We start from the raw sequence: 27,840 nt of genomic DNA, 5'->3' as shown, positions 1-27,840 counted from the left end.
AGAAAAAAAAAAAAAAAGAGAGCGACGACATGGATTTGGAAGTTTAAGGAAAATATAAAAATTTTCATCTGTGATACACAAATTAGTTTCTAAATGCAGCTCTTCTTTAATCTAGTTCTCATTGACTAGCTGTGGCTGAATAAAACTTTGGAAATCAAGTGCTACTGATTTAAATATACTTTGTCTTTATGTCTGTATGATTTTCTGTCAGTAATGTTCTTGAAACTGTTTCTCTGTCCCTCTACCTCTCTGTCAGTAGTTTGAAAGGCACCAGAAAACTATATAAAGGAGGTCTCTGTTAATATTTTTCATAAATCCATTTTAAAGCCATTTGCCATCACCCAATTTGTTTGTCTCAGCTCAGTTCATTTTCATCAACTCTGTTAGCGAGAGCACAACTTACAAGGCACACCATAACTGGGCAAATCAAATCAAATCAATGGCAACAAGTACTTACTGAGCATGCATATTCTTGAAGCAGCTTGGTTATGTGAAGATGATGGAGTAAACCTGGATGCTGACTGGTAGGAACAATAATGATCTGAAAGGAGCTTCTGTCCTGCTGGGATATAACTAGTTGCAGGAGAGGAGCTAGGAGCACCAGGACCAGAGGCTGCAAGTACTAGAGTCAGCTAGGGGCAGCATGAGGTCTGGATAGTAAGTCAGGTAACAGCTCTAACAGGCAGAAAAGAAGGACGTGTGCTCTTACCCTGCACACAGATGCATGAATGTACGCTGGGACCTTGGAAGCAAAATGCCAATAGGTAAGAAGAGGAAACAAGAACTACAGCTATGAAAACTGACCCAGCTATGGCTCCAAACTCCCAGAAAGTACCAATAGTCTAAATATGCTGTCAAAATGAGTATGGTCACATCAAGTTCTAGTGTAGCCTGGGTAAATATCCACAGGAGCACCAAAGCAATGAGAGGCAGGACTCCAGGGAGTGGGACCCATAAATTTATTGTGGGGCCAAGTGATAAATTTGTTGAAAGACTGGAACAATGCAACAGGACTGTGTAAAAGCAAAGCGGGGGATGGGGCCCAGCTAGCCAGCAAAGCTGAGGTCTAAGGAAGGACATCAGGGCACTAACGTGTTCAATGGAAGTCCAAGGCATCAACACAGTTGTATAGAAGGGGCTGGTATGGCACAGGTCAAATAAGGATTATCCCCAGATTTCTGGATCTCCTGTATACATATGTAAGACTAACTCTAGGTCTCATTGGCTGAGGTGGGGTGAGAGGATTAGGAGAGGACACAAACTTCTCAGCTTCTCTCTGCCCTGGTTTAATAGGCATTGGTTCTCAGCCAGACTGCACCTTAACTGGACATGCCTCCCTGGGTACAGAGGAGGGGGGCTGAGGAATGTGGGGGAGTACAGGGACAAATAGTTTCTACCCAATGTCATGCTTCCTGTTAGGTGTGGGTCAGCAAGGACAAGAGCCTGCAGGCAGATCCTGATCAGGAATGGGACACCCACAGAGTTACAGGATTCTGGAAGTGTGAAAGTTCCTTAGCCCAGGGGCCTACACAGATGTGGGAGAGGTCATGCCAGGGCAGTGACCATGGCACCTGGGGCTGAGATCACTTTTCACAGTGACCCTTCAAAGCCTGGGTTTATGAAACCAAATTAGGGTGGAACATTCACCAGCTAGGCAGTGGCCCCTGAAGAACATGCTAAGCAGGATCTTCCTGTGTTCCTCATTCCAGGCCTTTCCTGGAGCTTGCCGAGTGCTCCTTAATCCATCTCTCTGCCTGATTGGTGCTTACAGTGTTCTGGGAGTTATTTTAGCTTGTATATATTTTTACCCCCCACCAAAAGCTTTTCTGTTAAGCAATAAACATTAAATAGTCAATATTTTTAAATGAAATGTTTTCTGAGTGCCCACTCTGTACAGATCACCTTCAACATGCTCTCAATGAAAAGAAAGATCTTAACCGGCTCACTTCCCTGTATTTTCAATCAATAACATTTGAGCGTCTATATATTCGTTCCCTCTGCCCATTATATCAGTCCTCCCCACATGATGTGGGCTCCTGGGGAGATGTGAAAAATCATAATTCTGACCAGCCTAAAATTAAAAAAAAAAAATCAGCCTATATATGTTTGGAGCTTTACCAATGCAAATTCTTATTTCCAGAAATCTCTTTGCTTTTATTTGTCAAGCAGCCCCAAGACTGCCTGGACTTGGAGAGAAACCCAGGCTGGTCTGTGAGCAATTTCCAGGGAACCTCCCCATTTTCTGGGAAATCTCAATGGGAGATTGCATAATTCGATTCCAGTCCCTCAGAGGGAAAAGACAAGGGTGTTGAGGGCATATTTCAAATCCTTCCTCGGGTTGGGAGAAGCTGCTGATACCATAGGCATAAGAATGTTATCTCCCCAACTTTTCTCTTTTTCTCCACCACCTTATCTCACTACTAGTCTTCACTACACACACATGTGCACACACACACATGCACACACAGCTTGCAAGAGGGCAGATTTTATTCAAATGTAAGGCCAAAGTGACTCTGCCATTTATATCTAATCAAATAGAATCACAGGCAAGGATGTAAGAAAATAACATAATAAATTACGCAGTATGTCATGGTGACCCAACAAAAATAATATAAACTGGTAAAGTACTGAAGGCAGACAAGTACTTCAAAGGTCAAAGTAGAATCTTGCTCTTCTGAGGATGAAATGGCAGCTAAAGGAGACAGCTGAGCCTTGGCCTGGATTGTGGAAGACAAATAAATAAAAAAGAAAGGCAAACGTGCTCATAACCAGACAAGGCTGGAAATTAAGGAAAACATCCTGAAAGAGGCAGATCAATGCTATAAACCTGAAACAAGTACAGGGCAAAGCTGAAACAGTGTAAATTAAGATTTATACTATCTCCACGGTACGTACATTTCAAAATAAATTAATTAATGCAGAAAGGAAAGGAAGAATGTGTTAATTCTACATTGTAATAAAATCAGTTTCTAAATCTGAAAAAAAATGAGTCAGGCTCATTAGCTTATTAACATTTTGACTTCAATTTTTCAGGATTTAGAATGTGAACAGAAATCATCTTTCAGAGGGAACATGTCATAGTATCCCCTGTGTACATGTGGGTTCTGCCACTAATTAATGGACTGACAGTATCTTCCGTAGCCATCGCCACCTGGGAACCAGCTGTGCTGTCAAAAAATGCGCTGGAACAGGACGTTCCACCCAGAACCTCTCAGAACTCATGCTTATGGTGCTCCTATTGCCAGTATTCTCTGAATCAGAAAGGACCAAAAGTGGCTCAGTGTGGAGAGAATTAATAGGGGTATGTGGACAATTGCAAGTGGGAAAGAACAGTCTGAGCACAGAGCCGGCCAAGCTCAGGTGGGAATCATTTTTCCCTCAGGTTTCATCAGAACTGCTTTATGTCTCACATTGTCAACTGCTCAGCTTGATGAGGTTTTCAGATCAAGACACCTGACACAATCCAGTCATGTTCTACTCTGGGACAGCAAGATTAACCCAAGGGCAATAGGACAGGACCCTGATAGTCTGGAGATTAACAAGTGTTTGAAACAAAACATAAAGCAATCAACCAACCAACCAAATGAAAAACTTTAGAGGAGGAAGAGAACAGCTTGTAACCCTTAGAAATGTATCTGTGCAAGTTTCTAGAATCAGGATTTCCCAAGAGTTCTGTGTGAACATCCTGTTTGACTCAATCCCAGCTATTGTTGTTAAAAAATTTTTTTCTACACTGCCGCATACAGTATTTATAAAGCACCTTAGAATCATCTGCAGAGTATGATCTTCAATCCAGGTAGAGAAAGCAAACAGTTCAATTATAATACATGCAAAACACTGGTCATCGGAAAAGCAGTAAGTGTGCTTTCCACAATCACTGCAGTTGCTTTATGGCAACATAAAAATATAATGCCTAGCCAAGTTGCCAAGTCAGTGCAAGGTTCTCTATGAGACAATAAAGAATAAATTCAATCAGATAAGAATGCAGGAATTGCTACACTGGGTGGTCCAGTGTTCCTGCAGCCCTGTCAGCTGTTGCCAGCACAACCTTGGCAGGGAAGGGAAGGCTTGGTTGTCTTCCTAACTGTGTGCCTTTTCCTGATTCTCTTCATCTCACAGTGGAACCTCTATTTTATAGCTTCCTTAGCAGAATGCACACTCCAAAGCTTTCAGCTTTTCTTAGTTGCTAGGGATGGCTTTGCTGTTCACAAAACTATTCAAATTCTTTCCCAGTTGACTTATATTTTCTTCCATTACCATCTCTCAAAGTTATGAGTTCCACAAAAGAACCTGCTATGTAAAATGGTAAGCTAGACAGTGAATTTTTAAGCCTTCTTTTTCTCCTGTAAGAAATTACATGAAAATATCTCAAAGACTTTTTTTAGAGCAATAAAGCATATCTGGAAAACTTTAAGGAATTTACTCGAGAGGTACAACATAAAGAGTTCTGAAAGAACTGGAGGTCTTGAATTTGGGTATGCCATTAGAAGTATTAAGGGCCTGGACTATTTTAAGCTCTAGAACTAAGTCCATGTCTTACTTTTCCCGGCAATGATCCCAGCACCTGACAAATAGAGGCTCCTATTAAGTTTATATTCATTTTAAAAAATGACTGATATATTAGTATATTCATAGGTAAATCTATAGCTTTCAGACCTAATTATAGGCAAATTAAAATATTATGGTTTTCTTGAAGATTTTAGTTTTTCAGGATTTCCCTCTTCTTTCTTTCAAAAATTTTCCCAATACTATCTTAATACGCTTTATACATCTTCATAACAGCTATTTCTATCTGATATTATGTATGGGTTTACCTGCTTGGTTTTGGCCTGTTTCTCCCACAAGAATGTGAGTCCAGGATGACAGTGACTTTATCCATTTGTTCAAACATTGTGTCAGGTACTGAGATAGTACTGGCTTGTAGTACGCATTCAAAAAGCACTTGTTGATTGGTGAAGGAATGGATTTTCATCCACACATTATTAATGACCCAGTATTTCCCACCAGAGAGAGGGCAACAAGGCCAAGTGAAGGGGCTCTGAGTCCAGTTAGGACAACCAAGAGGTCACTGCCTGGCCACAAGTACATGGCAGATGGCATAGTCTGTGCCCTGAGGCCTAGTTCCCTTTCTTAGTGACTCCTTCCCAACTTCCTTTCACAATGTGATTCTTATTGTTGTACCTATATTCCAGCCATTCAAGAGCACAGACATCGATTTTTAAATTTTGAAATAAAAATAATACTAATAAAGTGTTCTGTCTCCTTCGGTTGAGTCATTAGGCAGGCCAGAGGAACTGCAGTCTTCATACTGATGAAGCCGTTGCCACAGCAACAATAACAAGCTTGATTTCTTAGGGAGGTGAAAAACCATTTTCAATTGATCTATTTAGGGAATGGTCTCTTGTTTTTTACATTTTCATTTATTTGTGTGCAGGGGAAAAAAAAAAGACTCTTATTCTTTAAAAACTTAGTAGCCAATCATTCTAATCGCTTTGATGTTTAATTTTCCCACAAAGACTTGTTTTAGAGAAGGTAATTTTTCTCAGCAAATGGAAGATAACAACATCACCTTCATTCTATGTGATCAGCTTTATTTCCATTTTACAGGTGAGTAAAGAGAAGTATCACATTAAGGGTGATCTCTCTCAGCTCAAAGTGAAAATGACTGAATCAAATGATTAGAATTGTAATCAAAAGATCATGTTAAATAGAATCCAAAGATCATTTTAAAGCTCTGCAAATGTGGGCTTTTCTTCTCTTCAATTTAGTTTGGTTTTTCCACTGACTCCATAAAATAGGGAGATTCAACACAAACAAATGTATGACAAATGGTGAGTTTGAAGTGATTGAAGATAGGGTGAGCATTCATCAATGTTTGGGGCAAAGTGGATTATTTTAAACTAAATACTGTTTTGGGAAACTTTGTAGGAAGCTTTTGTATGGTGGCACTTTCTGGAATATATTTTGTTCTTTAAGATGTAGGCAGATTGTAATAATCCGATTTTTTTTCAACATATGTATGATATAGTATATAGCACAAAAGAATATTGAAATTGCTTTTTTAATGAGTGATGAAGAGTAACATTGGCTTTTATAATCACAATCTAATATTTATGATTTTTTTTCTTTTTTTTTTTTTTTTTTAGGGCTACACCTGAGGCATATGGAGGTTCCCAGGCTAGGGGTCGAATCTGAGCTGTAGCTGCCAGACTACACCATAGCCACAGCAACATGGGATCCAAGCCGTGTCTGTAACCCACTTCACAGCTCATGGCAACGCTGGATCCTTAACCCACCAAGCAAGGCCAGGGATCAAACCTGCATCCTCATGGATACTAGTCGGATTTGCTGAGCCACAACAGGAACTCCCTGATTTTCTTTTTTAAAGTTCAGTCTGCTTTCCCACTATACATACTGTATATACTTTTTGAGGCTATTGATAATGCCTTCTTTATTTGCATGCAATAGTCAAAACTGCTTATTAATTTATCACTTTATCTAACAGATATGAAAGTATCCAGAATGTTTCATTTTTCTTAAAAATGAACGTTTATTGAAAGACTATTAGTTCTACCCTAAAATTAATGCATATTCGCTTTAGAGAAAAGGGAATAAAAAATAAAATCAAAATTTATCATTATAACACGAAAATAACTTACAGTAATAACAGTAAATTTAATTTTACTTATGTAAAATATGCTCTTTTTAAAATATCAAAACCCACAACTGCCATCTTGCTTTGTATCTAGTTCCATTCATTTGACAAAAGTTAAAATGTTCCATTTATGTACAGTTAGTAAAATATAAAAGCAAGGAATGAAAATACAATGACTTATATTTTAAATATGTGCAATGTTCCTTCTAAAATATATTTTTAAAACCTCTCAGCTATTATTAAATTCTTTTCTTTTTTTTTTTTATTTTCCCACTGTACAGCAAGGGGGTCAGGTTATCCTTACACGCATACATTACAATTACATTTTTCCCCCATCCTTTCTTCTGTTGCAACATGAGTATCTAGACAGAGTTCTCAATGCTATTCAGCAGGATCTCCTTGTAAATCTATTCTTTTTTTTTTTTTTTTTTTTCCCACTGTATAGCAAGGGGATCAAGTTATCCTTACATGTATACATTACAATTACAGTTTTTCCCCCACCCTTTGTTCTGTTGCAACATGAGTATCTAGACATAGTTCTCAATGCTATTCAGCAGGATCTCCTTGTAAATCTATTCTAAGTTGTGTCTGATAAGCCCAAGCCCCCGATCCCTCCCACTCCCTCCCTCTCCCATCAGGCAACCACAAGTCTCTTCTCCAAGTCCATGATTTTCTTTTCTGAGGAGATGTTCATTTGTGCTGGATATTAGATTCCAGTTATAAGTGATATCATATGGTATTTGTCTTTGTCTTTCTGGCTCATTCCACTCAGTATGAGAGTCTCTAGTTCCATCCATGTTGCTGCAAATGGCATTATGTCATTCTTTTTTATGGCTGAGTGGTATTCCATTGTGTATATATACCACATCTTCCGAATCCAATCATCTGTCGATGGATATTTGGGTTGTTTCCATGTCCTGGCTATTGTGAATAGTGCTGCAATGAACATGCGGGTGCATGTGTCTCTATTAAGTAGAGTTTTGTCCGGATAGATGCCCAAGAGTGGGATTGCTGGGTCGTATGGAAGTTCTATGTATAGATTTCTAAGGTATCTCCAAACTGTTCTCCATAGTGGCTGTACCAGTTGACATTCCCACCAAAAGTGCAGGAAGGTTCCCTTTTCTCCACAGCCCCTCCAGCACTTGTTATTTGTGGACTTATGAATGATGGCCATTCTGACTGGTGTGAGGTGGTATCTCATGGTCGTTTTGATTTGCATTTCTCTTATAATCAGCGATGTTGAGCATTTTCTCATGTGTTTGTTGGCTATCTGTATATCTTCCTTGGAGAAATGTCTATTCAGGTCTTTTGCCCATTTTTCCATTGATTGATTGGCTTTTTTGCTGTTGAGTTGTATAAGTTGCTTATATATTCTAGAGATTAAGCCCTTGTCGATTGCATCATTTGAAACTATTTTCTCCCATTCTGTAAGTTGTCTTTTTGTTTTCTTTTGGGTTTCCTTTGCTGTGCAAAAGCTTTTCAGTTTGATGAGGTCCCATGGGTTTATTTTTGCTCTGATTTCTATTGTTTTGGGAGACTGACCTGAGAAAATATTCATGATGTTGATGTCAGAGAGTGTTTTGCCTATGTTCTCTTCTAGGAGTTTGATGGTGTCTTGTCGTATATTTAAGTCTTTCAGCCATTTGGAGTTTATTTTTGTGCATGGTGTGAGGGTGTGTTCTAGTTTCATTGCTTTGCATGCAGCTGTCCAGGTTTCCCAGCAATGCTTGCTGAATAGACTTTCTTTTTCCCATTTTATGTTCTTGCCTCCCTTGTCAAAGATTAATTGACCATAGGTGTCAGGGTTTATTTCCGGGTTCTCTATTCTGTTCCATTGGTCTGTCTGTCTGTTTTGATACCAGTACCACACTGCCTTGATGACTGTGGCTTTGTAGTATTTCTTGAAGTCTGGGAGAGTTATGCCTCCTGCTTGGTTTTTGTTTCTCAGGATTGCTTTGGCGATTCTGGGTCTTTTGTGGTTCCATATAAATGTTTGGATTGTTTGTTCTAGTTCTGTGAAAAATGTCATGGGTAATTTGATAGGGATTGCATCAAATCTGTAGATTGCTTTGGGCAGTATAGCCATTTTTACAATATTGATTTTCCCAATCCAGGAACATGGAATATCTTTCAATTTCTTTACATCTTCTTTGATTTCTTTGATTAAAGTTTTATAGTTCTCGGCATATAGGTCCTTTACCTCCTCGGTCAGGTGTATTCCGAGGTATTTGATTTTGTGAGGTGCAATTTTAAAAGGTATCGTATTTTTGTATTCCTTTTCTAATGTTTCATTGCTGGTATACAGAAATGCAACTGACTCCTGAATGTTAATCTTATACCCTGCTACTTTGCTGAATTGATTAATCAGTTCAAGTAGTTTTGGGGTTGAGTCCTTAGGGTTTTCTATGTATAGTATCATGTCATCTGCATACAGTGACAGTTTGATCTCTTGTCTTCCTATATGGATGCCTTTGATTTCTTTTGTTTGTCTAATTGCTGTGGCTAGGACTTCCAAAACTATGTTGAATAGCAGTGGTGAGAGTGGGCATCCCTGTCTTGTTCCAGATTTGAGTGAGAAGGCTTTCAGTTTTTCCCCATTGAGGATTATATTTGCTGTGGGTTTATCATAAATGGCTTTGATTATATTCAGGAATGTTCCCTCTGTACCCACTTTGGCGAGGGTCTTGATCATGAATGGATGTTGGACTTTGTCAAATGCTTTTTCTGCGTCTATTGAGATGATCATATGATTTTTGACTTTTTTTTTTTTGTTAATGGGGTGTATGATGCTGATTGATTTGCATATGTTGAACCATCCTTGTGAACCTGTGATGAACCCAACCTGGTCATGGTGTATAATTTTTTTGGTATGTTGTTGGATTCGGTTGGCTAAGATTTTGTTGAGAATTTTTGCATCTATATTCATCAATGATATTGGCCGATAGTTTTCTTTTTTGGTGGTATCTCTGGTTTTGGCATGAGGGTGATGGTGGCATCATAGAATGTCTTTGGGAGTATTCCTTCTTCTTCAACCTTTTGAAAGAGTTGAAGGAGGATGGGCACCAGTTCCTCTTTATATGTTTGATAGAATCCACCTGTGAAGCCATCTGGTCCTGGACTTTTATTTGTAGGGTGTGATTTTATGACCTCTTCAATTTCATTTCTAGTGATCGGTCTGTTCAGTTGGTCTGTTTCTACTTGATTCCGTTTTGGCAGGCTGTAAGATTCTAGAAAATTGTCCATTTCTTCCAGATTGTCAAACTTGTTGCCATACAGTTGTTCATAGTATTCTCTTATGGTTTTTTGTATTTCTGCTGTATCCGTTGTGATTTCTCCTTTTTCATTTATAATTTTGGTTATTTGAGTTCTTTCTCTCCTCTTTTTAGTGAGTCTGGCCAGAGGTTTGTCAATTATGTTTACCTTTTCAAAGAACCAGCTCTTGGTTTTATTAATTTTCTCTGTTGTTTTTTGAATCTCTATTTTATCATGTGTCTTTTCAAGTCATGGTTTTCTCTGGATAGATGCCCAGGAGTGGGATTGCTGGATCAAATGGTAGCTTTATTTTTAGTTTTCTGAGGAATCTCCACACTGCTTTCCACAATGGCTGCACCAATTTACATTCCCATCAACGGTGTAATAGGGTTCTTTTTTATCTCCAGCACTTATTGTTTGTAGACTTTTGGATGATGGCCATTTTGGCTGGTGTAATGTGGTACCTCATAGTGGTTTTGATTTGCATTTCTCTAATAATGAGTGATGCTGAACATTTTTTCATGTGTTTTTGGTCCATCTGTATGTCTTCTTTGGGGAACTGTCTGTTTAGATCTTCTGCCCATTTTTTGATGGGGTTGTTTGTTTTTTTTTTGGTATTGAGTGGTAGGAGGTGTTTATAAATTTTGGAGTTTAATCCCTTGTCAGTAAATTCATTTGCAAATATTTTCTCCCATTCTATGGGTTGTCTTTTTGTTTTGTTTAGGTTTTCCTTTGCTCTGCAGAACCAGCTCTTTTATTTTTAAACCATAAACTTCTATTCCATTTTTTAAATTACAGTTTTATTGGAGAACTTAAAATGATTTTTTAGAAATAAAATAATATCTTCTTTTATAAACTGAAGATGTCTTTTCATAACTCATAAGAAGTGACTCAATCATTTCATTATTTTAAAGGCTGTCAAAACTTTTGTTTTAAACATAAAAAAATAAATAAACCAACTCAAAAAGCACAAAATGAGGAGTTCCTGCTTTGGTGCAATGGGATGGGCAGCATCACCTCAGCACTGGGATGCAGGTTCTACCCCCTGCCTGGCACAGTGGGTTAGGGATCTGGTGTTGCTGTTTCTATGGTATAGGTCACAATGCTGCTCAGATCCTATCCCTGGCCTGGGAACTCCATATGCTGCAGTGAAGCAAAAAAGGCGGGGAGCATAAAATGAAATAACTCCTAAAAACTAACTAACACAGTAAAAGAGAAGATATAGTGAAATGAGTGAGAATTGATGGATTGGCAATGCTCGTGCTTCTCTGTCCTTGGATTTGTGTTGAGAAGAAGCATTCAAAAAGCTGAGAAGCTGTGTTGTATTTGAGGATATAGCAGAGAGCTACATATAAGGATTTCTGAAAGGACCATAAAAAAAAAACTTACAGAATGGAGAAAATAATTTCAAATGATGCAACTTATGAAGGCTTGATCTCTAAAATATACAAACAATTCATACAACTCAACAGCAAAAAACCAATAGCCCAAATAAAAAATGAGCAAAAGACCTGAATAGATATTTCTCTAAGAAGATATACAGATGGCCAACAAGCACATGAAAAAATGCTCAACATCACTGAAAATCAAACTGCTTTGAGATACCACCTCACATCAGTCAGAATGGCCATCATTAATAGTCCACAAATAACAAAGGGAAGCCTCCTACACTCTTGATGAGAATGTAAATTGGTACAACCACTATGGAAAACAACATGGAGGTACTTCAGAAAACTAAATATAGAACTACCATATGACCCAGCAATCACACTCTTGGAAATGTATCCAGACAAAACTTTCCTTGAAAAAAAGACACGTACACATGCATGTTCATTGCATCACTATTCACAATAGCCAAGACATGGAAACAACCTAAATGTCTATTGACAGATGAATGGATTAAGAAGTCTTGGTATATATACACAATGGAATACTACTCAGCCATAAAAAAGAATGACATAATGCCATTTGCAGCAACATGGATGGAACTAGAGACTCATACAAAGTGAAGTAAGTCAGAAAGAGAAAGACAAATACCATATGATATCATTTATATCTGGAATCTAACATATGGCACAAATGAACCTTTCCATAAAAAGAAAGGTACTTGGAGAACAGACTTGTACTTGGAGAACAGACTTGTGGTTGTCAAGCGGGGGGGGAAAGGAGAGGGAGGGAGTGGGCTGGACTGGGAATCTAGGGTTAATAAATGCAAACTGTTGTATTTGGTCACTTATGATGGAGCATGATGGAGGATAATGTGAGAAAAAGATTGTATATATGTATGTGTGACTGGGTCATGGCAGAAAATTGACAGGACACTCTGAACCAACTATAATGGAAAAAAAAAATCAGTTTTAAAGAAAAGCATTGCTGAAGGGAAATGATGGGATGGGTTGAGCTTCTGTGTGCCAGTTCCTTCTACTTAGACCTCCTTGACAAAGGAGAAGCTGCAACTGAAGTGGAAAGAATTGGGGGATAGAACCTAGAAATGTGCACCAAGACCTGAAGGTCATATTTTTCTTTCTTTTTTCTTTTCTTTCTGTCTTTCTTTTTCTTTTTTCTTTTTTTGTACTTAAGAGCAGGGCCTCAGGCAGTTCTGTTTATGCATTAGAATTTAATAATAAACCCCCTGAAAGAACCCCACAGCCTAAACACACCAGAGCAAGCTCTGCATGACCAAGTGAAATCTGCTACCGTCGTGGTGTGGACCTCCCAGTCCTGTCTGCCCTCAGGAAGCCCTCCTTTGCTTCAAAGAAACACTGTTAGCCCCATCAACACTCCAGAAAAGCCACACTGCCTCAAAAAAGATTGACCAACAACGCCAGCCCTCAGGAAATATTCCACGGCAGTGACAAGGCAAACACTGTCCGATAACGGAGAGGTCAACTCCCTCAGGAGAAAGAAAACAACAAGCAAGATGAAGAAGCTGAGAAACCACCCCCAGGCAAACCAACAGGAGAACTCACCTAAAACAGTCAACAATGAAACAGATCTCGGCAGTCAGACAGACCTGGAGTTCAAAAGAGAAATACTGAAAATACTGAAGGAATTAAGATATGAACAGTAATGCAGATACCCTCAGAAAGGAACTAGAAGATATAAGGAGGAGCCAAGAAAAACTAGAATATTCATTTGCAGAGATGCAAACTGAACTAAGGGCAGTAAAAACCAGGATGAATAATGCAGAAGAACGAATCAGTGATATGGAAGATAGAATAATGGAAATCACTCAATCCGGTCAACAGACAGAAAACCGAATCAAAAAACTGGAAAGCAATATAAGAGACCTATGGGATAATTTAAAACGGGCCAATCTACGCATAATAGGAATTCCAGAAGGAGTAGAAAAAGATAAGGGAATGGAAAATATATTTGAAGAAATTATCGCTGGAAACTTCCCAAATCTAAAGGATACTGGGTTCAAGATACAAGAAGCACAGAGGGCCCCAAACAAACTGAACCCAAACAGACCCACACCAAGACACAGCATAATAAAAATGGCAAAAGTTAGTGATAAGGAGAGGATCCTAAAGGCAGCAAGAGAAAAACAGAATGTTACCTACAAGGGAACCCCCATAAGAATATCAGCTGATTTCTCTACAGAAACACTACAGGCCAGGAGGGAATGGCAAGAGATATTTAAAGCGCTCAAAGGAAAAAATATGCAACCTAGAATACTCTATCCAGCAAGAATATCATTTAAAATAGAAGGGGAAATAAAAATTTTTCCCAACAAACAAAAACTTAAAGAATACAGCAACACAAAACCCAGGTTAAAGGAAATATCGAAAGGGCTTCTCGAAACCAAAAAGAAAGGAAGGAAAGGGAAGAAAAAAGAAAAGAAAAAAAAAAAAAGAAGAAGAAGAGGAAGAACTAGGATTGAGGAAACCGCAATCAGAGAGCAGTCACTCAAATAAGCCAGCATACAGATTTAATCATGAACATGCTTCAAACAAAATAAAATTAAAAAGAAAAAAATAAAAAAGAGTCATCAAAACCACAAAATGTGGGCAAGGGATGTTAGGAAGCAAATAACCCTTTTTGTTTGTATGTATGTCTCTCTTCTTAATTTTAATATAATAATGAAGTGTTTGAACTTACAGGACCATCAGGCTAAAACACACAATTATGGGAAGGGGTTAGCATACTTAAAAGTCAGGGCAACCACAAGCCAAAACCAAATATTGCATTTGCAAAAAATGAAAAAAAAAATACACTCAAGCAGATAATAACAGGAGACCATCCAACCCAAGAAAAAAAAAAAAAAGGAAGAATGGAGAACCATAGAATCAACTGGAACTCGAGGTTCAAATGGCAATAAATAATCATCTATCAATTATCACCTTAAATGTCAATGGGCTGAATGCCCCAATCAAAAGACACAGAGTGGCTGAGTGGATAAAAAGGCAAAAACCTTCAATATGCTGCCTACAAGAAACTCACCTCAGGACAAAAGATACATATAGATTGAAATTGAAAGGGTGGGGGAAAATATTTCACGCCAATAGACAAGACAGAAAAGCAGGAGTCGCAACGCTCATATCAGACAAAATAGATTTAAAACAAAAGACATAAAGAAAGACAAAGAAGGACACTATTTAATGATTAAGGGATCCATCCAAGGAGAGGATGTTACTATCATCAACATATATGCCCCAAACATAGGAGCACCCAGATACATACAACAAATATTAACAGACATAAAGGGAGATATTGATGAGAATACAATCATAGTAGGAGACCTTAATACCCCACCTCACATCAATGGACAGATCCTCTAGACAGAAAACCAATAAAGCAACAGAGATCCTAAAGGAAACAATAGAAAAGTTAGACTTCATTGATATCTTCAGGACACTACATCCAAAAAAAGCAGAATACACACTCTTCTCAAATGCTCATGGAACATTCTCAAGAATCGACCACATATTGGGACACACAGCTAACCTCAATAAATTTAGGAGCATAGAAATTATCTCAAGTATCTTCTCTGACCACAATGCCATGAAATTAGAAACCAACCATGGGAAAAGGAAAGAGAAAAAACCTACTACATGGAGACTAAACAACATGCTACTAAAAAACCAATGCGTCAATGAGGAAATCAAGAAGGAAATTAAAAACTACCTTGAAACAAATGATAATGAAGACACAACCTCTCAAAATCTATGGGATGCTGCGAAAGCAGTGCTCAGAGGGAAATTTATAGCAATACAGGCCCTTCTCAAAACAGAAGAAAGATCCCAAATTGACAACTTAACCCTCCACCTAAATGAATTAGAAAAAGAAGTACAAAAAGTCCTAAAGTCAGCAGAAGGAAGGAAATTATAAAGATCAAAGAAGAAATCAATAAAATAAGACTCAAAAAACAATAGAGAAAATTAATAAAACCAAGAGCTGGTTCTTTGAAAAGGTGAACAAAATTGACAAACCTCTGGCCAGACTCACTAAAAAGAGGAGAGAAAGAACTCAAATAATCAAAATTATAAATGAAAAAGGAGAAATCACAACGGATACAGCAGAAATACAAAAAACCATAAGAGAATACTATGAACAACTGTATGGCAACAAGTTTGACAATCTGGAAGAAATGGACAATTTTCTAGAATCTTACAGCCTGCCAAAACGGAATCAAGTAGAAACAGACCAACTGAACAGACCGATCACTAGAAATGAAATTGAAGAGGTCATAAAATCACACCCTACAAATAAAAGTCCAGGACCAGATGGCTTCACAGGTGGATTCTATCAAACATATAAAGAGGAACTGGTGCCCATCCTCCTTCAACTCTTTCAAAAGGTTGAAGAAGAAGGAATACTCCCAAAGACATTCTATGATGCCACCATCACCCTCATGCCAAAACCAGAGATACCACCAAAAAAGAAAACTATCGGCCAATATCATTGATGAATATAGATGCAAAAATTCTCAACAAAATCTTAGCCAACCGAATCCAACAACATACCAAAAAAATTATACACCATGACCAGGTTGGGTTCATCACAGGTTCACAAGGATGGTTCAACATATGCAAATCAATCAGCATCATACACCCCATTAACAAAAAAAAAAAAGTCAAAAATCATATGATCATCTCAATAGACGCAGAAAAAGCATTTGACAAAGTCCAACATCCATTCATGATCAAGACCCTCGCCAAAGTGGGTACAGAGGGAACATTCCTGAATATAATCAAAGCCATTTATGATAAACCCACAGCAAATATAATCCTCAATGGGGAAAAACTGAAAGCCTTCTCACTCAAATCTGGAACAAGACAGGGATGCCCACTCTCACCACTGCTATTCAACATAGTTTTGGAAGTCCTAGCCACAGCAATTAGACAAACAAAAGAAATCAAAGGCATCCATATAGGAAGACAAGAGATCAAACTGTCACTGTATGCAGATGACATGATACTATACATAGAAAACCCTAAGGACTCAACCCCAAAACTACTTGAACTGATTAATCAATTCAGCAAAGTAGCAGGGTATAAGATTAACATTCAGGAGTCAGTTGCATTTCTGTATACCAGCAATGAAACATTAGAAAAGGAATACAAAAATACGATACCTTTTAAAATTGCACCTCACAAAATCAAATACCTCGGAATACACCTGACCGAGGAGGTAAAGGACCTATATGCCGAGAACTATAAAACTTTAATCAAAGAAATCAAAGAAGATGTAAAGAAATTGAAAGATATTCCATGTTCCTGGATTGGGAAAATCAATATTGTAAAAATGGCTATACTGCCCAAAGCAATCTACAGATTTGATGCAATCCCTATCAAATTACCCATGACATTTTTCACAGAACTAGAACAAACAATCCAAACATTTATATGGAACCACAAAAGACCCAGAATCGCCAAAGCAATCCTGAGAAACAAAAACCAAGCAGGAGGCATAACTCTCCCAGACTTCAAGAAATACTACAAAGCCACAGTCATCAAGGCAGTGTGGTACTGGTATCAAAACAGACAGACAGACCAATGGAACAGAATAGAGAACCCGGAAATAAACCCTGACACCTATGGTCAATTAATCTTTGACAAGGGAGGCAAGAACATAAAATGGGAAAAAGAAAGTCTATTCAGCAAGCATTGCTGGGAAACCTGGACAGCTGCATGCAAAGCAATGAAACTAGAACACACCCTCACACCATGCACAAAAATAAACTCCAAATGGCTGAAAGACTTAAATATACGACAAGACACCATCAAACTCCTAGAAGAGAACATAGGCAAAACACTCTCTGACATCAACATCATGAATATTTTCTCAGGTCAGTCTCCCAAAACAATAGAAATCAGAGCAAAAATAAACCCATGGGACCTCATCAAACTGAAAAGCTTTTGCACAGCAAAGGAAACCCAAAAGAAAACAAAAAGACAACTTACAGAATGGGAGAAAATAGTTTCAAATGATGCAATCGACAAGGGCTTAATCTCTAGAATATATAAGCAACTTATACAACTCAACAGCAAAAAAGCCAATCAATCAATGGAAAAATGGGCAAAAGACCTGAATAGACATTTCTCCAAGGAAGATATACAGATAGCCAACAAACACATGAGAAAATGCTCAACATCGCTGATTATAAGAGAAATGCAAATCAAAACGACCATGAGATACCACCTCACACCAGTCAGAATGGCCATCATTCATAAGTCCACAAATAACAAGTGCTGGAGGGGCTGTGGAGAAAAGGGAACCTTCCTGCACTTTTGGTGGGAATGTCAACTGGTACAGCCACTATGGAGAACAGTTTGGAGATACCTTAGAAATCTATACATAGAACTTCCATACGACCCAGCAATCCCACTCTTGGGCATCTATCCGGACAAAACTCTACTTAATAGAGACACATGCACCCGCATGTTCATTGCAGCACTATTCACAATAGCCAGGACATGGAAACAACCCAAATATCCATCGACAGATGATTGGATTCGGAAGATGTGGTATATATACACAATGGAATACCACTCAGCCATAAAAAAGAATGACATAATGCCATTTGCAGCAACATGGATGGAACTAGAGACTCTCATACTGAGTGGAATGAGCCAGAAAGACAAAGACAAATACCATATGATATCACTTATAACTGGAATCTAATATCCAGCACAAATGAACATCTCCTCAGAAAAGAAAATCATGGACTTGGAGAAGAGACTTGTGGTTGCCTGATGGGAGAGGGAGGGAGTGGGAGGGATCGGGGGCTTGGGCTTATCAGACACAACTTAGAATAGATTTACAAGGAGATCCTGCTGAATAGCATTGAGAACTATGTCTAGATACTCATGTTGCAACAGAACAAAGGGTGGGGGAAAAACTGTAATTGTAATGTATACATGTAAGGATAACTTGATCCCCTTGCTATACAGTGGGAAAAAAAAAAAAAAAAAAAAAGAAAGAAAAGACACATGTAGTCCAATGTTCACTGCAGCACTATTTGCAACAGCCTAGACATGGACACAACCTAAATGTCCATCAACAGAGAAGTGGATAAAGAAGATGTGGTACATATACACAACGGAGTATTACTCAGCCATTAAAAGGAAAGAAATAATGGCCTTTGCAGCAACATGGATGGACCTAGAAATTACCTTGCTAAGTAAAGTCAGTCAGACAGTGAGATACCAACATCAAATGCCATCACTTACATGTGGAATCTAAAAAAAGGACACAGTGAACTTTGTTGCAGAACAGATACTGACTCACAGACTTTGAAAAACTTATGGTTTCCAAAATGAGACAGGTTGGGGGGTGGGGGGAGAGCACTGAGGGTCTGGGATGGAAATGCTGTAAAATTTGGTTGCGATGACTGTTGTACACCTATAAATGTAATAAAGTTCATTAAGTATTTAAATATAAAATAAAAGAGCTGGAGTTCCTTTCATGGCTCAGTGGTTAACGAACCTAATTAGGATCCATAAGGATGCAGGTTCAATCCCTGGCCTCGCTCGGTGGGTCAGGGATCTGGTATTGCTGTGAGTTGTGGTGTAGTCGCAGATGTGGTTTGGGTTCTGAGTTGCTGTGGTTGTGGTATAGGCTGGCAGCTACAGCTCTGATTTGACTCCTAGCCTGGCAATATCAATTTGCTGCATATGCAGCCCTAAAAAGGCAAAAAAATAAAAACAAAAAATAAAAAAATTTTAAAAAAGAGCTGTATTTTGTTGTTCTTAGCACTTTCCAATTTCATATGAATTTAGCACATGAAACAGAAAGAGAAACATTTGATCTTAATGTTTGTTGACCTACCACTCATGTTTGCCTGATCCTAAAGCAGGATAGTGGTGGTTTCAGAGGCACTGAAAGTCACACATCTTGGGGAAACTTCTCAGCCCCAAACAAACCAGGATGGTTGGTCACTCTAAGTTTTGTTCAATAAAAAAGCTATATTTACCAGATTACTGATGTTCATAATGCTGGCAGTATTTTCTAGGGAGTGAAAAACAGTTGCAACAAATCAAACATTTATCCACTTTGCAGCCTAATTTCTGTCAAGTGTAACACTAGGTTATTGTGGTCACTCTAGGATATGTCTTCAGCCCTCTACATTTCTTATAAGGATAGGCAACCTAAAAAAAAAAGTTTGTCAATTGTTCAAAAGTCCATATGTTGATGCATGCATTAAAAAGCAAGGCAATAAAATTATAAGGACTCCATTTTCCAGAGCCCTTTTGTTTCTGGCTACTGTTTAGTTCTGAATAGAACCAAAGCCCAGACAATTCCAAGCTTTATGTATCTTAGATGTGACTCTTTCCCAAAAAATCTTTAACACTGGGGTCTACTAAAGCTAACATTTCCTGTAGTTTTCCAGAGCTGTTTCTCTGCCCCAATGCAAGGCATCCATTGAGAAGCAGGAGAAATAGCACTCTGTTTGGTGGTACACAGCTGGATAACAGCTGCCATCCTTCCGCCTACTGGTAGGAAACAAGCTACCCCTGGAGTGCTGTCTCTCTCTCTCTCTCTCTCTCTCTCTCTCTCTCTCTCTCTCTCTCTCTCTCTCTCTCTCACACACACACACACACACACACACACACACTTTGTAAGCAGATTTTGCTAGCAGTCCATCTTTAAACAAACCTTGCCCCAGTGCTCTTTTGCTAACAGAGTGGAACATGGTGACTGCCTCTTCAACTTATCTTGCGGTCGAAGACTAAAAATCATATAATTTTCAACATCTTGATGCACAGTCATATTTGGTTAATATGAAAATTTACTACTGTTCCCACACAAGGAACAGAAACATTTCATAACAGTTGGGGAAAAATAGTTTTATGATATATGAAAAAAATGCAGATAATACCTTTTCAGCTCATACTGCAGCAAGTTTCTAACTTGCATCCTGGAAATTCCACAGTGTTAATGCTCATTGCTTGCGCATCTGAAAAATGGAAGCTCACTGCTTTGGTAAATTTTACCCATATTGTATAGTATGTGGCAGTTTCATATCTCTGAATTTAATTTTAGATTTGGAAGGCAGTGTGACATTTTTCATCTTTGGTTTGAATTGTCTCTGGAATGTTGGTGGTAGATTAATAAAAAAAGGTTACATATTATATCAAATTGTAATAAGAAAGGCAATGTGGCCTCATATTTCATCTTCTGGACTTTTTAATCAGTTAGGTATAAGATTCAGCTCTGCCATTGACCAAATGGGCCACTTTGAACAAGTTACCAAATGTCTTTAAACCTTGGTTTTCTCACATGTAAAATGGGGAAGCTCTTATGAGAATTAGATGAAATAATGTACAAACAGCATTTAACACAATGTCTGGCATATGTTAGGCACTCAGTAAATGATAGATGCTATTATTGGTTTCATTAATCACCAGAGATACTGGGCTGCACGATGGAGGCAGCATTCTTGAAGCCACCTCATGCTGCTGTCTCTTGGAAGAATACCTTCCCTGATTTATGACAGCTGACAACACCACCAGAGTTCCAGGTACATACCAAATGTCTTTTTATCCAAGAAACCCTCCTTGACTCTCTCAACTATATGTGAAAAACGTTGCTTGCTCTTTTACATATGCAAAGGTCTTAACATTTGCCAAAAGTAAAATCCCCAAACACATAGAGGCATTGGTATTTAAAGCTCTTTGTGTTCTTACCACTTTGGGGGCAGAGGTTCTGTTTTACTCATCTTAGTGTTCCTCATCTTCTAAGCTCCTAATGTCTAAGGGAGATGAACGTAGACAATTAGAATCTAAGCAACACAAGGCACATATGAGAAAGTAGTGTAAAGAAAGCGGTCACTGTTCAGAGAAGGGATGGATGGTAATTTGTGGTTACCACAAGTAGTAAGAAAAGGTGATAAAGAAAAGATCTGTCTAGGGGACATAGCTTTTAAGTGGGATAAAAAGGCTTAAGAGGATTTCATAGGAGAAATATAGAGTGAAGGCAAATTCGTGAAGAAACCAAGTGAACCACAAAGAGTAAAGCAGTGTGTGGAGTTCCCATTGTGGCACAGTGGTTAACGAATCCAACTAGGAACCTTGAGGTTATGGGTTCAATCCCTGGCCTTGCTCAATGGGTTAATGCGCCATGAGCTGCGGTGTAGTTTGCAGACGCGGCTCAGATCCCGCGTTGCTGTGGCTCTGGTGTAGGCTGGTGGCTATGGCTCTGATTAGACCCCTAGCCTGGGAATCTCCATATGCCCCGAAGCGGCCCTAGAAAAGGCAAAAAGACAAAAAGACAAAAAAAAAAAAAAGAGTAAGGCAGTGTGATGGGAGCAAGTCGATATGATGAGTAGGAAATCATCCTAAAAAGGAGATTCAATATGACTGCAGAGAATCCCTAAAGGACAGGCAAAGGAGGCTGGATTTTATTTTAGGGTCAATGGGGAGTTGCCAAAGATTTCAGAGCAGAACGTGATACAAAGAGATACCAGCTACTCCCATTGCACCTTCCAACTCTGGACTCATTGACACTTGTATAAATTTGCTTAATATCTCCAAATTATCTATCCTGTGTCTATATCTTCAAAACACAACCATGCCACATAGTAAGCCTTGAAAATTATGTAAAGCCAGCAGTCAACCATAACTCTTGTTTCTGCAATAGAAAGTAAGCTTCTGTTCTTCTGGTTAAGAGCAGGCATTTGGGAGATAAAAGGTCCTGGATTCAAATCTTAGCTCTGCCAGTTAATAAAGAGTTATCTCAAGAAATTACTTGACCACTCTCTGGAATAGTTTCCTTGCCTCTATATTAGGTAGTTATACTAACTCACATGGTTATAGGGAAGCTTAAATCCATGCACGGAAAGAACTCAGCAGAGATTGTAGAAACAGTTCATGTGACTCCATGATTCATCATTCCTCCATCTCACCTCTTTGATTGTTTAAATCCCTGGTTTTCTTTGGCCTCCAACTTTTGATACCCTTTCCAATTAACCATTATATTTAACAATATAATTGGGCTTCCTTCTCTAGTATCAGGGATATTTCAGGAAAGGCTGATCCACTTCAAAGGGCTTAAGCCTGAAGAGAGTATAATAACTGTTTACAGAGGTATGGGCAGAGTTACAAAAAACAAGGGATGGTGGAGCACCAATGAATGAGAAATCATGATCACCCTCAGGTTTAAAGTGGACGAGAGAAAAAGGTGTCTGGAGCCAAGTGGTAGCTAGAGCTGTGGCCTGAAATTCTGTAGTAATCCACTCTAGATAGACCAACAGTAGGTAGGGAGGAAGCAGTGTATGTGTGCAAAATATATTACAACCGCTTTTGCTTCTTTCCCTCCAATGTCTTGCCAGTGCTTTCCACTGGCTGAATTTAATTTGAGGCAAAATGATAACAGAACAAGGTGATGCAGTCTACAGAAGTCAGTTTTCTGGGGCACAAGGTAAGGCAGAGAAGACCAGAAAATAGACAGTGCAAGGGGCCAGGGCAAAATGTGCTATTGTTTTCCAAATAAGAGGTAGAAGTGTGGGAAGGAACAAAAAGATCTCAATGGATAGGTATCATTACTTCCATGACAGATGAAGGAAATGGAGCTCAGAGAGGAAGTGACTTGCAACGGTTATCATCTAGAAAAAGGAACCGGTCAGAGCCCTAAATGTTGCCTCAGGTCTATGCTATTTCCCACTACACTGCATGGCTCTGCTCAGAGTGATGGCTGAAATGATTCTGATCCTGCCTAAGCAGTTTCTGTCTTGAGATAAACTAAGAATATGAAATCATACCTTGTTTTTTATCCCACCTTCAGTTCCTTACATTCTTTTTTTAATGATTTTTATTTTTTCTATTATAGTTGATTTACAGTGTTCAGTCAATTTCTACTATACAGCAAAGTGATCCAGTCATACATATATATATATATTTTTTATTCCTTTTTCTCACATTACCCTCCACCATGTTCCATGACAAGTGACTGGATATAGTTCCCTATGCTATACAGCAGGATTTCATTGCTTATCCACTCCAAATGCAATAGTTTGCATCAGTTAACCTCAGACTCCCAGTCCATTCCCAGTTGCTTATGTTCTTGGTCTGAATTCATTCACTGTGGTTTTCCAAATAATTTTTAAGTTAATCTTAAAGATTAACTTTGAAAGTTACTGAGAATAGGAAATTGGTGTCCTTTTTTTTTAGGGAGAGGGAAAATTAGATCTGAAAGAAAGAAAGAAGGAAAGAAAGAAAGAAAGAAAGAAAGAAAGAAAGAAAGAAAGAAAGAAAAGGAAAAATGAGAGAAAAAAGGAAGGATGGAAGGAAAAAGGGAGAAAGTAAGGAGGGGAAAGGAACAGGAAGAGGGAAGGGGAGAGAGAAGCTTGGCAAAAACGGTTTGGGAAGCATTATTTGTAATAGCTAAATACTAGAGACTAATCAAATGCCTATCAACAATAGTAATATGAAAACGCAAATTGTGGAATATCCACATAAAGGAATATCATACAGGAAGGGAACTAAAACTGCACACAACAAAAGGACTGAAATTCATGGATAATTCATATTAAAAGGAGGAAGACAAAGTCCATTTGCAAGATTTCAAATGGAAATCTATGGCAAAAATAATCTATGATATTAGAAGCAAGGACTGGGGCTCTTTTAGTGGCTGGGAAATTGAAAGGGGCTTCTGCGTTGTTAACTGTTTTCTGGGTTTTGTCTATTTGTTTGCTTTTGTTTATTTCTTTAATCTGAGTGGTGGTTGCACAGGCGTGCTCATTTTATGAAAATTTTATCAGCTGCTCCTTGTGATTTGTGCCCTTTTCCATATGCACAAGCACACAATTTCAGGTAACCAGTTGCCTTAGTCAGTTTTGCTGCAGTAAAAATCAATCTTTCAAAATCTCTGTGGCTTTCAAAACAATTTTCCTCTCTGTGCTGCGGAGAAGATCCCCATGGTCTCTATCCCTTGGTGTTACTCTTGTGATTTTGTTGCCTTACACGGCAAGGGGATTTGAAGATCATGCTGGGGGGCCCTTGCTCTCCAAGCCCAGCCTCTGCATGTACCCTGTCCCAGCACTGAGCCTTCTGAAGCCCACCGCCTTCTAGTACTGCCTGAGGTCCCTAGGAACACCAAGCCAGGCCCCTTTACAGAGCCAGCAGTGCACAGGCTCAGGCCTTGCTGGCTTCCCTAGGACCTTCTCTTTATTTTTTAATTTTTTTTAAGTTTTAATGAAGTACAGTTAATTTACAAGGTTGTGATCATTTCTGCTATACAACAAAGTGACCCAGTCATATATATACACATATCCATTTTCTCTTAGGACCTCCTCTTTATTAATTAGTTGCCTGGAAGATAAGGAGATTATCTGGGTAGACCTAACCTAATCACATGAACCCTTTAAAAGCTGAGCATCTTCTCCAACTGGAGGTCAGAGACTTGCAAGGGAGGGATCCAAAGTGCCATTGCTGGCTTGAGGGTGAAAGATGCCACACTGAAAGATCTGAGAACAGCCTTTAGGAACTGACAGCAACCACTGGCCAAAAGCCAGCAAGAAAACAGGACCTGTACCCTACAACCATAAAGAAAAAAGTTCTGCCAGTGACCAGTGAGCTCAGAAGAGAACTCCAAACCCCAAACGAGAAGAGCAGCTGATGCCTTGATCTCAGCCCGGTAAGACCCCACACAGAGTATCCAATAGCCCCATGACCACACGTCTGAACCAAGAAACCGTGAGACGATACACTGTGGTTTCAAGGGGCTAAGTTTGTGGTAATTTGTTTGCAGCAAAAGAAAACGCATGTGCACTTGTTCACATTTTGGCAGCTTTATGTTGGCAGCTGAGGAAACCCTGCTCAGCTCTGCTCCATGTGTCTCCACATTCTGGGATCCATCTTGAAGGAGCTTCCCTCTTTGGGACATTCATATGACAGAGGGAAAAGAGCAAGTGAGCTGACAAAAACCCATGATGCCTCTTAAAGGATGTGGTATCCATCCCATCTGCTCACACTCAGTGGTTAAAGCAGGCCACATGGCCAGGTCCAAAGGCAATGGGGCAGGATGTATAATCTTTTAATAGAAGAGGAGAGACTGAACAATATTAAAAACAGTATAACTCACCACCATGGAATGTTATAAGTGTGGCCAGACTGGAAAGAGCAGAGTCTTTGAGGTCAGAAAGATGTGAACATTAATCTTGGTACCACAACCTTACTGGCTGTATGACAACGGAAAAGTTAGGAAAGTTCTCTGAGCCTCGGTCTCTTAAATAGTAAATATCTATCTTACAGGAATGATGTGAATGTTAAAAGTATCAGTATGATGCCTGATAGGTACTCTAATAAGTATTGATAAAAATTAGCCTCAGTCTCATACCTCAGGGATTAACCAGAATGTAATTCTTCCAAAGAGAGAAATTAGGGAATGGAAGCTACATTTAAACACACCTCTTTCCCCTCATTTTCCTAGTAAAACTTATGCAGTGTCTCAAATGCATAATTCCTTAACACATTATATCTCTTCGAACATTGTAGTAACAAGTTGCTTAGAGTAAAGGGAATACAGCATTACTCTTCTGAATGGGATTGTTAAATGCTACCAATATCACAGGTGGCATTACTTTATAATTACTGTTCTAAATTGATGATTCACTTTCACAGCTATTTTTGACTTATGAAAATGCTGCCATAAAGCCGTAGTTATTACAGCTAGAAAACTGGCAAATCAGTCAATCATACTTTGGCCTCAGTCTTTCTTTTTAACTAGCCCATGTGATTTTAAACACTATTTCAGGTTTCTAGTTCACAAATATCTCTTTTAAAGCAACTGTTATTAGCTGCTATCTTTTAAGCCTCAATCCATTAGTTAGGGTTTTGACTTTTTTTTAATTACATAAAAACACTCTCTCTCTCTCTCACACACACACTCATACACAATGAATTCAGTACACTTTCTTGAGCAGAAGAAAAAGGTCAAGTAATCCCAAAACTTATCAGATAAAGATAACTACAGTCAATATTTTGGTGTGTAGTCTTGCAATTTTTTCCCTGAATACATAAGCTGTATGTTTGCATACCTATACATATGTAGTATATGTTTTTATTTATGTATAATTACATATAGTTCTTTCACAAAAATTAGGTAATATATTCTATTTTAACCTGCTTTTTTCTGTAGTTATAGACATATATACCATTGTTTTAATGATTTAACTTAATGATCTTATGTACCTACATCTTGGTTTATTACATGCCTTTTCCACAGTTTGTCTTTTTTGACCAGTTAATTTCTCTCTGAAGGACATCAAAACTGATTAAAGTGCTACAGACTTTATAGATCACAGATACACACAGCACCCCCATGTGCAGCGTCATAACAAAGGTACTTGTGATTAAAGCACTCAGGTGCTGTCTTTTTTAATTTTTTGAAAACAAAAACTGAAAAAGACAGCCTTATGTTCTGATTCTCCTTTTGCTTCAGACCAAGAAAATGATTGCTCACATAGTCCCCAAAAGAACTGGCAATAATGACTCTCAAAATCCCTGAATGAAGCCATTGTTACAGAAACATGACCGCCTTTATAGGCGAAACAACCACATTTTTTTATACCACATGGAATTAAATGTAAGTCTCCATCTGCCTCTGTTAAGAGCTCCCTTAGGAGAGACTGGGAGGCCAATTACCCAGGAGCCAATGGACACTGACCTTTAGCCTGGTCCCCTTGGTCCCAGTCTTTCGTTGTCTCCTCCTGGGCTCCGACTGCAGCTCCTCTGATGAATGTGCTATTGTTGGACTCTTCAGAGAAGAGCTGTTAAAGGAAGAGGAAGATTATTTGCAAGTGGTTAGGAAAATGTTCCAACCAAAGAATGAAATGATGTAATTAGCTTCCCTGTATATATAAGCACCAGCACTGCTGCCAAATCTTCAGGCTGTAGTGAGTGAGGAAAACAATGACATACAAGGCAGAGTCACCTGTAGCCACTGACCAATCCCAGGTAAGGCCACCCTCTTCTTTACCCTGAAGAGGATGGGAAGTGGGGAGAATGCAAACTTATCCTAGGATAGTTCTCATATTATTAAAACCTTTTAAAATGGGAACCACTTCTTGGATGGAAGGACTATGTAAAATGACAAGCCCTAAGAGGTCTAATTCTTTTTATATGATATGACTCTTTAAAAATAGAAAATTGAGAGATGTGTGGGATGGGATTAGCTGATCATTCATTTTACTGTTTCTGAGCTATAGCTATGGCTCAAGAAAGCCTAGAAAAAAAAAAAAAAAAAAAAAAGAAAGCCTAGAAACCTTACCACCATGCTCTTCTGGTGGGCCTGAGGTCTGACAGGAATCTCAAAGCTATGAGAGAAGGCTTTTAAAATCTGATCTGTGCTGCATCAAAATAGTACAATGAAGGGGGATCATGGGTTGCCCATTTTTTGTAGATAATTTAATACTGTGGACATTGGAAAATATCAGACAAGTGGACAATTGGAAAATGCACATAGTAGAAGGATTAAAAAAAGAACAT

The 27,840-nt window shown here is 38.6% G+C and overlaps 1 protein-coding gene across 16 annotated transcripts in view; it reads right to left on the bottom strand.

Annotated features, from left to right (window-relative positions):
* Positions 1 to 27,840, bottom strand: part of LMNTD1 (lamin tail domain containing 1) — a 557,729-nt gene that overhangs the window by 261,869 nt on the left and 268,020 nt on the right. For 14 of the 16 annotated variants that reach the window (XR_002344073.1, XR_002344070.1, XR_002344072.1 and 11 more), the window contains one exon: positions 27,020 to 27,122. Coding sequence is in view for 9 of the 16 variants with exons in the window: in XM_021092168.1 (XP_020947827.1) it covers positions 27,020 to 27,122 (103 nt within the window). In the remaining 7 variants the exon portion in view is untranslated. Of the gene's footprint in view, positions 1 to 457; positions 6,161 to 27,019; positions 27,123 to 27,840 lie in introns of those variants that run through there. The other 2 variants (XM_021092179.1, XM_021092183.1) reach the window with 2 other exon arrangements.

This window comes from Sus scrofa, chromosome 5, assembly GCF_000003025.6.
Source record: "Sus scrofa isolate TJ Tabasco breed Duroc chromosome 5, Sscrofa11.1, whole genome shotgun sequence".
NCBI classification, from domain to species: domain Eukaryota; kingdom Metazoa; phylum Chordata; class Mammalia; order Artiodactyla; family Suidae; genus Sus; species Sus scrofa.
This window is presented reverse-complemented; position numbering and strand designations above follow the sequence as displayed.